This window comes from Caretta caretta, chromosome 1, assembly GCF_965140235.1.
Source record: "Caretta caretta isolate rCarCar2 chromosome 1, rCarCar1.hap1, whole genome shotgun sequence".
In the NCBI taxonomy this organism is placed as follows: Eukaryota; Metazoa; Chordata; order Testudines; family Cheloniidae; genus Caretta; species Caretta caretta.
This window is the reverse complement of record NC_134206.1, coordinates 208446935-208459911: the sequence shown is the minus strand read 5'-3', so window position 1 is coordinate 208459911 and position 12977 is coordinate 208446935. Positions and strand designations below refer to the sequence as shown.

Genomic DNA, 12977 nt, shown 5'->3' with positions numbered 1-12977 from the left:
ATCAGCTGACCCCCACTTGTCACGTCCTTCCAAGATAAAATCCTCTTTCGCTCAGATGGGAAGAAACGGGGTGCCACATCACCCTGTAAGGAATTGTCTGGTAGAACACCATCCCCTGTGAGGTAAGTAGCCTCGACATCTTCAGGGGTAGCTCCTGTGACCACCTGAGTGCCTTTGGTACCAGCACTAAGAAGAAACCTAAGGATCCTAAATAGGCAGGCCCACAGGCCACTGCAGTGTCTCTTGGCACCAAGGAGCACAGTATGAGACCTTCAAAAATGGTACCAACTTCCCCAGCCAAATCAACTTCAGACACTTCGGCACTGACAAAACCATCAGCACTGACATCTCTATTGGCACCAGCCAGACCTGCAGCACCAAGCAAGCCCTCGGCACAGATATAACCTCTGGCTCGGACCAAACCCGTGGCACTGAGCAAGTCCTCGGCACTGATACAATATTTAGAACTGACGAGACCCTCCACACCAGGCAAGACTTCGGCACTGAACTGAGTAAGCCTTCTATTCCATCTGCTGGCTGTTCCAGAGAATGCACCCTCCCCTCTGCACTGACAGGATGATGCTCCTCCCTCCTCCACAGGAGCTCAGATACCCTAAAGATCTGGTGGTATCTGACATGCCTGAGTCACCGCTACTCAGAGTTGAGCTCCCTCCACCTCATGTTTCTTCTCTGGAGTCATAGCATTACTCTCTTTCCCCTCCGAGGATGACACCACATTTCCCTAGCAAGGAAGAGGAGGAGGAATACTCTGTCCCCCCCATCAGATTCGGGACTTACACAGAAAGCATCCTCTACATGTCCTCACTACTCGGAAACCGGAACCAAACCAGGGCACTGGTATGGACCCCCATGGATGCAATCCCATGTGTCAGTCCCTCCACATTGGGATCCATGGGCTATGTACAGAGCACAGTTTTCAAAGCTTCCATAGAATAGAGCTGCAGACATCTATGCTTATCATCGTCATCCGTCCCTCTACCACCAAAGGCTGATCCACTACCTGTGGAGGAATAGGAAGATGAACAAGAGGAGGTTATACCAACCCTCCACTTAGCCTCACTGAGGGAAAGGGAGGAAATCGTGCCTCCACCCCCTACATCAGCAGACAATCTCAAACATTTCTAAGAGCTGTTCCATAGGATCGTGGGCTCCCTCCAGATCCCTCTGGAGGAAGTGAAAGAGCAACAGCGAAGATAGCTCTCCCTATCAATGAGGCCCTCTTGGACGCAGCCAAGGTGCTCTGGCAGACCCTAGCTTCCATCCCGCCAACTTGCAAGCGGCCAGACAAAAAATATTATGTCCCTGCTAAGGACATGGAATTTATTTTTCCCACCTTACTCCAAACTCCCTGGTTGACAATGCAGTACATGGAAAAAGGGCACCAATACCACCTAAGTTCAACCCCTTACAACAGGGACTGGAAGCAACTAGACCTGTTTGGTCGCAAGGCTTATTCCTCTGTCATGTGCAGTTTCATATCTCTAATTATGAGACTCCCATGGCCAAATACAGTTACATAAACTATTCTAAGATACAGGATTTCTGCCAGGATCTTCCCGACAACAAGAAGGAGCAACTCCAGGCACTTGTGTCTGAAGGACACCAGTTGGCCCGTATGGCCTTAAAAGCCTCCTTAGATGCTACTGGTACAGCTGCCTGTTCCATCAGGATAGCCGTAGTGATGAGACTGAGTATCATGACTGCACCTCTCCAGAGTCCCCAAGGAAGTGCAAACCACTGTTGAGGACCTATCCTTTGAAGGCTCCAAGCTATTTGCCAAATGCATGGATGAGTCCTACGTTTCCTAAAGGACTCTCGAGCGACTCTCTGCTCTCTCGGCATATATATGACAGCACCAAAGAGACGTCAGTAGAAATGCCAACGTGCCACGAGGTCCCAGCCTCCACGTTTCACTCCTCCATTGGCGGTATGACTCACAGCAAAGACATCAGAGGCCCCCAACAAAGTGCAGACAATAGACAACTCAAGGGGCTACCTCTCTTATATCCACGTCCAAACAACAATTTTGAAGATTTGGTCTACGCCCTGAGAAATCTCCCTCTGTTCCAGTCATGGCAACCATTTTCAATAACCACCAGTTTGGTGACCACTTAGCTCCTTTCTAACCATCGTGGCGGCAAATCACTTTGGACAAGTGGGTCCTAGAAATCATCAACAAATGGAATGCATCCCATTCCTATCTATCTCCCCTGCCCACCCCCCCTCTCCGTCCCTCTTCTGGGGCTCTTCTTATGAACACCTTCCACAAGAAGAAATAAACCACCTGCAAATGGAAGCCATAGAATCAGTCCCATCCCAACACAGAGGGAAGGGTTTTTATTCCCATTATTTTCTGATCCAAAAGAAATCCAGTGGGCGGAGACCAATCCTAGACCTATGAAATCTCAACAGATTCGTCAAACTGCAAAGCTTCAAGATGATTACGCTATCCATCATTATCTCAGCACTGGAACAGGGGAACTGGTTCTCTGCCTCCAAGACATGTATTTTTACATCATCAGATGGTTCCTCAGATTCATCATGGAGACCATTCATGACCAGTACAGGGTACTTCCCTTTGGACTTTTTACAGCCTCCTGAGTCTTCTCCAAAGTCCTTGCAGAAGTGGCAGCCTACCTATGCAAACAAGGCATTGTCATATTTCCATACTTAGATCACTGTCTCCTCAAGGCTTCATCCAAACCTGACTCAGTTCATGCCGTACGGCAGACAATGAACCTTTTCCCAAATCTCTGCCTTCATATAAACATACAAAAATTGACACTGTCACCTGTACAACACCTGGAGTTTATTGGGGCACACTTGGATGTGATAAAAGAAGAGCCTTCCTCCCCACAGATTTTCAGGAATAGTCGACCTCGTGTCCACAGTGAGAACCTGTCCCCAGATCTCTGCCAGGATGTGTCTCCAGCTGCTCGGCCACATGGTAGCAGCCACATTTGTGGTAAAGCATGCCAGGTTGCATGTGTGCTGTCTCCAGGTGTGGCTACGCACTGTCTACGTACCTCAGAGGCACAGTCTTCACAAATTCCTGTCCATGCATATCAAGGTCAGTGGCTTACTACTCTGGTGGACAGAACCCAAAAACGTTTGTGTCAGGGTACCTTTCCTTCAACCAGCTCCATCCCTGATACTAACAACTGACACCTCCCTAATTAGTTGAGGAGCACACCTTCTCACCCATATAGTGCAGAGCAGGTGGTCCCTAGTGGAATCCACCCTACACATCAATCTTCTAGAGTGACAGGCAATCCACAAGGCCTGCTGGCATTTTCTACCACTGATCAGACATCGCACTCACTATATGAAATATGACAGACAATATGGCCTGCATGTTCTACATTACTGGACAAGGTGGAGCAAGGTCCCACTCCCTATGCTCAGAAGCCTTGAAATTATGGAAATATGTCCAACACAACATCAGCATTTCAGCTGCATATTTCCCTGGACACCAGAACGCTTTGGCAGACTCAATGAGCAGGAAATTCTCCCAAGATGACAAGTGGAAGTTAGATACAAAAACCCTACACCACATATTCAGCTGTTGAGGATTCCCAACCATAGATCTCTTTGCCACAACGGAGAATGTCAGATGCCCTCAATTTTGCTAAAGAGCAGGCCTATGCCCTCAGGCGCCTGTGAGATGCGTTTCTAATTACGTGGGATGCCCCACTACTCTATGCCATCCCAACCATTCCCCTGTTGTTCAGAGTGCTTCACAAGATACAGGGGGACCGAGCCCGAGTCATCCTTACAACTCCAACATGGCTACGTCCGATTTGGTATACTCACCACCATACGAAGGAGGTATATGTTCTCTGATCACTCTGTGACCAACTCTGTGCCTTCTCTCACAGGATGCAGGTCAAATCCTCCATCCCAATCCACATTGCCCCTATATCTGAAGTCGTGAGTCCTCCATGGTTTCAGGATTCGGAGGTGACCTGTTCAGAGGCAGTAAAAGAGGTCCTCTTGAATAGCACACGTGACGCAACTCAACGCACTTACCTCCAAAAATGGACAAGGTTCTGATCCTGGGGCACCACCAGTCACGTCATGATTTTACTTATTTTGAACTATATTTTGGATCTTAAAAAATCAGGGTTTATCCACAGGTTCATGTACACTTAGCCTCCATCACAACATTCCATCCCAGACAGCCACACTGTCTTCACCCATCCATTCCGGAAGAGATTCTTGAAAGGTCTCCAAAACCTTTACCCTCACGAGATCCCACCCCAGTTTGGGACCCTGGTCTCATCTAGCGCTGCCTCAACAGACCACTGTTCGAGCCCATGGCTCTTGTATTCATCTATCCATGAAAACAGCATTTCTCATCACCATCAGATCGGCTCGACAGGTAGGAGAAATTGGCGCTCTCACGGCATACACCCAGTACACAGTTTTTCATAAAGACAAGGTCACATTATGTCCACATCCAAAATTCTTACCAAAGGTACCAACTTCCTTCCATTTAAATCAACCTATCTTCCCAAATCACATAGCAACCAGCAGGAGGTGACGTTACACACCTTGGATGTCAGGCAAGCATTAGCTTTTTACCTGGATAGAACTAAATCTTTCACACAATAGCCATGCTTATTCCTGTCAATGGTCGAAGAAGATGTTTGAAGAAGAACTTCCTTTTATTTGTTTTAATGAGACAGTGTACCAGCAGCCTAACTGTTGTCAAGTTTTTTTTGTTGGCATCGTGGCAAAGGAATGTTTTAAGGAGAATAATGACTTAGTTTTGCAGATGTTTGCAGGAAGCTCCTCCCAAACCTGAGGGACACCATGGGAGAAAGCAGGAAAGTACTTGTTTAACAAGCAGACAATGGAGACAGCCATCGTCCTTTTTGATATTTGAATGAGAGATGATAGATGGGTTGGGGATAGGTCGAGAAGAGGTTTGAAAGTGAAGACAAGTAGCTTATGTTTGACACAACAGAGAAGAGGGATGCAAAGAGAGGAGTGACATGGTCAAAGTGACGAGTTAGAATGCTGCTGCAAAGACATGTTTCCTAATGGATATAAGCAGAGCAAGATTGCATTTGTCAAAGTCAAAGAGAAGAATATTGCAGTAACTGAGATGAGAGCCTGGATGAGAATTTTAGCTGTGTGGATGAATAGAGATGCTATGCAGAAAGAATCTGCAAGACTTAGACATAGCCTCGATGTAAGGACCTAGAGAGAGTTCCAAATTGAAGATGACACCCAGATTATGGGAGTCTGTGACAAGCAGGTTGGTGGTGTCCACAGTGATCAAGAAAAGAGTAGTGGGGAGGACTTGTGGGAAAGGTTAAGTAGACATTCTATAGGCTAAAAGCATTTGGGAGGGGGGCAGAGGAAGGGTGTGTGAGTTTCTCATGCATAGCATTTTATCAGCTGTGGGAGAAGACATGACAGATCTGCTAAATGTGTGAGTGTCACACAAGATACAGCATTTGGCAGGCCTAAGAATGTAATTTCCCAAGATGGAATTTCACCAGGTTGTCAGCTTTATGTGTCATCTGAAAGACTGCACCCTTGAGGATCAGGTCTTGTGTTGTCCTCCTGTTGATTTCAGTGGGACCAGGAGCAGGCACTGGATTAGCTGATAGGATCATCTCAACAATTAGATTTGAGTAAGATCTGCAATTAAGCATTCATTTTCACTCTTCCCAACAGAAAACTTATTTATATGGTGGCAAAGGATATGGGAAAAGTTGTTCTTGTGTTAGGTCTCTGATTCAGGAAGGAGTCCTTATTCAGGAAGGATGTTTAAGCACATGCTTAAGTGCTTTCCTGAATTGAGGCCTTGGCCTTCTTTAAGCTAGGCCACAGCCTGCTGCTTAATAAAAGTGAGTGTTGAGATCCATTGCATTTCTTCCCCCCTTGCCTCACAAGTAGCTGTGCTTCTTCAAGTATTTGTCCATATGGCTCCCACTCAAGGTGCACATGTACCTGTGCATGCAAGATTGGAATCTTTTGGCTTGCAAGTGTCTGGGGCAGTGCATGCACCCTGCATGGCCTCATGCCTCTAATCGAGGGCATACAGGGCATAGTGAGTCTCAACTGCAACTTGGTTCCTTCTTACTGCCCATGACAGTGAGACAGGACCTCCATAGTGTCCAATTGCTACCCCATAGCTCTTTGTTACCTTTAGTATTAGTTCATTGTTAATTTTTCTGTATTTTTTTCTAGCAGGTTGACAAGCTTGTCTTGCTTATGAGGCAGCTATTCCCTTAAATGATGGGAATATTAAATATTTTATTTGCCTTTCCAGACAAGTGTTCAACATGCAGGGCTTTTTCAAAACACCCTCAAAGTCCGAGATGATTGTTTGAAATTATTTTTATTGGAGCAATCAATGAAGGGTACGTCTGATTCCGAAACCCTCTATCAAAAAGAAACAGCTACTACCTCCAAGCTGCACTCAGCAAGTGCTCAAGCACACTGATCTCATGACCCTCCTTTCCTGTTAATGTGGAGTCCTTTAATCTTGGTGAAGGAATTGAATGGTAGTTGGGCCCACTCTGCCCTTTATGCCCTTGGGTAGGGGGCAAGAGGACATGCAGGGTGCCAGCATGGCCCCTATAGACATTGCTGGCCAAAAGAATCGAATCTCGTGCACATAAGGCACATGTGCACCTAGAGTGGGAACCATGTGGACAAACATTGTAAAGGACCGTACTTGCTGTAAAGTAAGTAACTTGTTTCTTTTCTGCCTTTTCCATTAAGCTCTGGGAACAATAAAATACTTGTGCATGTAGCATGGCTGTATGTACAAAAAATTAAGTGTGTTCTGTTTAGTGCAGCTTTTTCATGAGATGAGCTTTTCCACTGGTCAGAAATCTGATTAGTTTTTATTTATTTGTATCATGATAGTGCCCAAAGACTCCAGTGAGCAAGGGGGCCCCATTGTGCTAGGTGCTGTACAAACACACAGGAAGAAACCATCCCTGCCCCTATACATGTATAAATTGTACCAAGTACACACACAACGCACATGTAGTATTGCACTCTAATCCATTTAGTCTGAACATTCATGATCTTTTCTCAGAAATCATTAATATAATATATTCCTATATCAAGAACTACTTTTGTGGGTTTTTATTTCTCTCTTCTCTATATTCATTCTTGCCAGGAAAGCAGAATTTTGTATTAAATGTATTTTTTTAACTGTAACAATAAAATTGCTTTAAAACATAAAAGAAATAATTGTACATGTGGAGGTTTTCCCTTTTATTTCACATAATTTCTTTTGAACTTTTGTATTACAGAAAGAAAAACCGGGAGACACACAATGCAGGTAGGAACTACAGTATTTTACTGTTCAGAGTTGAGCTGCACAGCTCTTTGAGTTCCTTACTCCAATCTGCTTGAAAGTGCATTTGGAATGGGGAAGGATCCATTTATTGGAGTGTATTACATGAAAAGACTCCAGAGCCCCACATGGAACACCTGAAGCAGGGCTGCTTCATGGACAGCTGTAACCATCCTTTAGTTTGCCTAGCCTATGGAAAATGTATAGAATAATAGAAATAATATCTTGAATAAATAGGAGAGGCTTTCTGAATGTGACCCTCATGTCCCTTATTCCTCCCAAACACCTCTGTGGACACCTTGGCTTTTCATTTCATTGCTAATAAACTCAGTGAATCAATTTCTATTCAGTTACAAAAGAAGATATAAGCAAAAGCAGATATTGGTTTTGTGTGAGTATTTTTTTTGGAATAAACATATAAACTATATGGAAATCAGGGGCAGGCATCTAACACATAGAATGCATTTTAACTTTTAGAGGCCTTGGGTTAAATATTTTGAGATGGGATTACTCCACAGCATAAACTTCCATTGCATTCCGTTGAACACCACCAGTCCAGAAATCCTCCTTAGAACCAATCTGTGCTTTGTGGAGATTCCCCCCGATCTCCTAGCACATGCCCTTTCCTCTCTGTTGGTTCCCAGCTTAAGCAGTGTTGGGAACTCACAGCTGTAGAATAGGACAGGGAGGGGCAGGTTTCAACCAACTCAGAGAAATAGTGGGCATGGTCCCATGGAAAGACCAATTAGGAATAAAGGAATCGAAGGGGGCTGGCAGTTCCTAAAAGATGTAATACAGTACTGGAGACTCAACAGCAAGCTATTCCAGTGCAGAGGAAAGTTAAGAAGAACCACAGAAGGCCAATGTGGCTGCACAAGGAGCTTTTTAGCTATCTAAAAACCAAAAGGGATACGTACATTGAAGATAAATAAGTCAGCACGGATTTTTCAGCAATAAATCGTGTCAAACCAATGTAATAGCATTCTTTGATGAGGTAACAAGCCTTATGGATGGAGGGAAGTGGTAGGTATGGTAAGTCTTGATTTTAGTAAAGCCTTTGATACTGTCTTGCATGACCTTCTCTGATTTGCCTAGTTTGTTAACAACATAGATAGAGTTACTATAAGGTGGGTGCATAACTGGTTGGAAAACCATTCCGAGAGAGTAATCAGTAGATCAAAATCAAGGTAGAAGGGCATATCGAGGGGTCCCGTAGGGATCAGTTCTGGGTCCGGTTCTGTTCAATATCTTCATCAGTGATTTAGATAATGGCATAGAGAGTACACTTACGAAGTTTGCGGATGATAGGGCGGGTTGCAAGGGCTTTGGAGGATAGGATAAAAATTCAAAATGATCCGGGCAAACTGGAGAAATGGCCTCAAGTAAATAGGATGAAATTTAATAAGAACAAATGCAAAGTACTCCACTTAGGAAAGACCAATCAGTTGCACACATACAAAATGGGAAATGACTGCCTAGGAAGGAGTACTGCAGAAAGGGATCTGGGGGTCATAGTGGATCACAAGCTAAATGTGAGTCAACAGTGTAACACTGTTGCAAAAAAAGCAAACATCATTCTGGGATGTATTAGTAGGAGTGTTTGTAAACAAGACACGAAGTAATTCTTCTGCTCTACTCTGCACTGATTAGGCCTCACCTGGAGTATTCTAAGTAGTTCAGGGCCCCACATTTCAGGAAAGATATCAACAAATTGGAGAAAGTGCAGTAAAGAGTAACAAAAATTATTAAAGACCTAGAAAACATGACTTATAACGGAAGATGGAAAAAACTGGGGTTTTTTTAGTCTGGAGAAGAGAACTGAGGGGGGACATAACAGTTTTCAAGACATAAAAGGAAAAGGGAGAAAAATTGTTCTCTTTAGCCTCTGAAGATAGGACAAGAAGCAATGGGCTTAAATTGCAGCCAGTGTGGTTTAGGATGGACATTAGGAAAAACTTTCTAACTGTCAGGGTAGTTAAGCACTGGAATAAAGTGCCTAGGGAGGTTGTGAAACTCCATCATTGGAGATTTTTAAGAGCAGGTTATACAAACATATGTTAGGGATTGTCTAGATCATATTTAGTCCTGCCTTGAATGCTGGGGACTGGACTAGAAAACCTCTCGAGGTCCCTTCCAGTCCTATGATTCTATACAGAAAATGGAAAGAGGGGTATGTCACCAAGGAAATATACATGAGAATAGCACAAGCATGTAGGGATAAAATCAGGAAAGCCAAGGCAAAGTTACAGCTGGCAAGGAGTGTTTGAGATAACAAGAAGATGTTCTTCAAAAATGTCAGACAAAAAAGAAAGGTCAAGGATGGTGTGGCTCTGCTGCTCAATTGAGAATATGAGCTGGTAACAGAAGGTGATAGGAAAGCAGAGCTGCTCAATGCCTATTTGCTTTAGTCTTCTCTCAAAAAATAACATGTGGGTGGATGCCTAGGGAAGTTACCATAGATGATAAAGGGGAAGGGATGCAGATGGGGATAAGTAAAGAAGATGTCCGAGATCTTCTGATCAATTTGAATTAATTCACATCAGTAGGGCGGGATGCTATACACCTCAGGGTATTGAAAGAATTAGCTGAAGAGATTTCGCAGCCACTAACAATAATATTTGTAAACTCATGGATGATAGGAGAGGTCCCAAAAGACTGGAGAAGGGCTAACATAATGCCCAGCTTGAAAAGGAGGAGCTGGGGAACTATAGAACAGTCAGTGTGACTTAGATACCTGGGAAGCTACTAGAGCAATGTATAAAACATTCAATTTGTGAATACCTGGAGGACAAAGGGGTGATCACTAACAGCCAGCATGGATTTACTAAGAACAAATCATGCCAAACCAGCTTGATTTCCTTCTTTGACAGAGTAACTGGTTTGGTGGATAGGGGGAATGCAGTAATATACATAATATACCTGGATAATATACCTGGATTTCAGCAAGGCTTTTGACAGTCTCACATGACATTCTGATAGGTAAGCTGGAGAAATGCAGGCTTGGTGGAACTGTCTCTACGTGAATACAAAATTGATAAAACAACGACAAACAAAAGAGTAATTATTAATGGAATGGTGTCAGATTGGAAGGAAGTCTCAAGTGGGGTTCCACGGCGAACTGTTCTGGATCCAGTGCTGTTTAACATCTTTATTGATGATCTGGATGTAGGAATAGAGAGCATATCGATCAAATTTGCAGATGACACAAAGGTGGGGGGTGAGGGGGTTGCCAACACTTTGGAGGATAGAGCTAAAATTCCGATGGATCTTGATAAATTGGAGAACTGGGCTATTGAAAATTCAACAAAGACAAATGTAAGGTGTTACACTAAGGGAAGAAAAACCAAATGCACAAATACAGAATGGGGGATAACTGGCTTGGCAGCAGCACTGCTGAGAAGGATCTGGGAGTTGTGGTGGATCACAACCTCAACGTGAGTCAGCATTGCAATACTGTTGCAAAAAAAGCAAATGCAATTTTAGGTTGCACTAACAGAGGCATGGCATGCAAGTCATAGGAGGTGATAGTACTGCTCTACTCGGCACTGGTTAGGCCTCAACTGGAGTACTGTGTCCAGTTTTGGTCAACAATGTATAGAAAGGATATAGAGAAACTGGCCAGCAACAAAGATGATCAAAGGGATGGAACTGGGTATGTTTAGTTTGGAAAAGAGGAGATTAAGAGGGGGACATTAGAGTGGTCTTCAAATACTAGAAAGACTTTCATAAAAAAGATGAAGACAGTTCTTCTCTCTTGCCACAAAGGGCAGGATAAGAGGCAGTGGGTTCAAACTACGGCAAAAGAAATTTAGATTTAATCTCAGGAAAAACTTCCTAACTGTAAGAACAGTAGGACAATGGAACAGGCTACCTACGGAGTTGTGGAAGCTCCTTCACTGGAAGTTTTCAAAAGGAGGTTGGGTAGCCATCTGTCTTGGGTGGCTTAATGCAACAAATCCTGCATCTTGGTAGGGGGATAGACTAGATGACCCTTGCAGTTCCTTCGAATCCTATGATTCTATGTTTGCATTAGTTTATCCCAAGAGTTCTGATCCAGTTCTGCCTCCAAGCAGTCAGAATCTATTCCTCCCTGGAATAGTGGTAACTAGTGACATTCCTAAATCTCAAGGAAGTTGTTCAGTGCTTAGAGCAGGATTGTGGGAATTAGGGGTCTTGGTTTCTATTCCCAGCTCTGGCACTGTCCTACTGTGGTGGCTATGGGCAAGTCTCTGCACTTCTGTGCCTTGGTTTCCCCATATTACAGAAAAGTGGTGAAATTTATTGTTTGCAGGGAGCTTTCAGCTCCTGGGGTGAAAGGTGCTATAGTAATTCAGAGTATTATTCAGATGTAGAATGCTAGAAGATTAGCCAATTTCTTAAGGGTTAAGAAGTGTTAACAAACAGACTTTCTGCAATCTAGTATTCTAATTAGTGACATATATACTTAAGATTGTCAAAGTGTTGCTATTCTAGGCCCCTGATTTCAGTTGCTCTTATTTTTTCAAAACTTTCACCCTTTGGGCTGAAGTTTTCCAGTCATGGGGCCTGAATTCTTACTACCCTGCACCTGAGCAAATCCACTTTTCCCTCACTTGGCACAGATATTAATGTGACTGCACAGTGTGTGAGGCCTGGTCTACACTACAGAGTTAGGTCGAAGGAAGCTGCCTTAAGTCGACCTGTTAATGTATGTGTCCTTTACATCAACCTAAGTCGCCTCTGATATCGACTTCTGTAATCCACCCCTGCGAGAGGCGTAACACTTAGTTCAATTTTCATGGGCCGTCTGCGAGGTAGTGCGGACGCAGCATTGTGTAATTTGACTTAATTGGCCTCTAGGTGGTGTCCCACACTGCTCATCTGTGACCGCTCCGGAGATCATTCTCAATTCTGCTGTACTGCAGCTAGGTACACAGGAAACAGCCCCTCCCCTGTTAAAGCCCCGGGAACTTTTGAATTCCCATCACCTGTTTGATCAGCACTGGGAGCATGCCAGCTGATCATGGAGACTACACACCCCAAACGCGCTCCAACCTGATCTGCACAGGAGGTGGTGGATCTCATCGCTGTGTGGGGAGAAGAGTCTGTGCAGGCAGAGCTCAGATCCAGCAGAAGAAATGCTGATATCTATGCGAAGATCGCTCTTGGAATGGGGGAGAAGGGCTACACGAGGGACACACAGCAGTGCCGTGTGAAAATAAAAACTTTGCCAGGCATACCAGAAGACAAGGGAGATGAACAGTCGTTCTGGTGCTGAACTCCACACATGCTGGTTCTACAGCGAGCTGCATGCAGTTCTTGGGGGTAACCCTACCAGTACCCACACAAGCAACGTGGACACCTCAAGGGTGTGTGAGTCTACGGACAATAAGGAGGATTATACGGTGGAGGAGGAGGATAATGGGAGACAGGCGAGTGGTGGATCCATTCTCCCCAAGAGCCAGGAAATATTTTTAACCCTGCAGCCCTTTGGGTCGCAGGACAGCATGGTGCCTGACTGTGATGCCAGGGAAGGCACCTCTGCTAAGTATACATTTAAATTAAAAGTCCAGTTAAACTTTAGCGGGCACACACATTCGGTGGTATTGCATGTTTACTGTGAAGAAAAAGCGAGGTGCTGTGGCCACTT

General features: G+C 44.4%; 1 protein-coding gene across 2 annotated transcripts in view; it reads left to right on the top strand.

The window, feature by feature from the left end:
- Positions 1-12977, top strand: part of USF3 (upstream transcription factor family member 3) — an 86503-nt gene that overhangs the window by 38912 nt on the left and 34614 nt on the right. For both annotated transcript variants that reach the window (XM_048819504.2, XM_075119251.1), the window contains exon 4: positions 7305-7333. In XM_048819504.2, coding sequence (XP_048675461.1) covers positions 7305-7333 — 29 coding nt within the window. The remainder of the gene's footprint in view (positions 1-7304; positions 7334-12977) is intronic.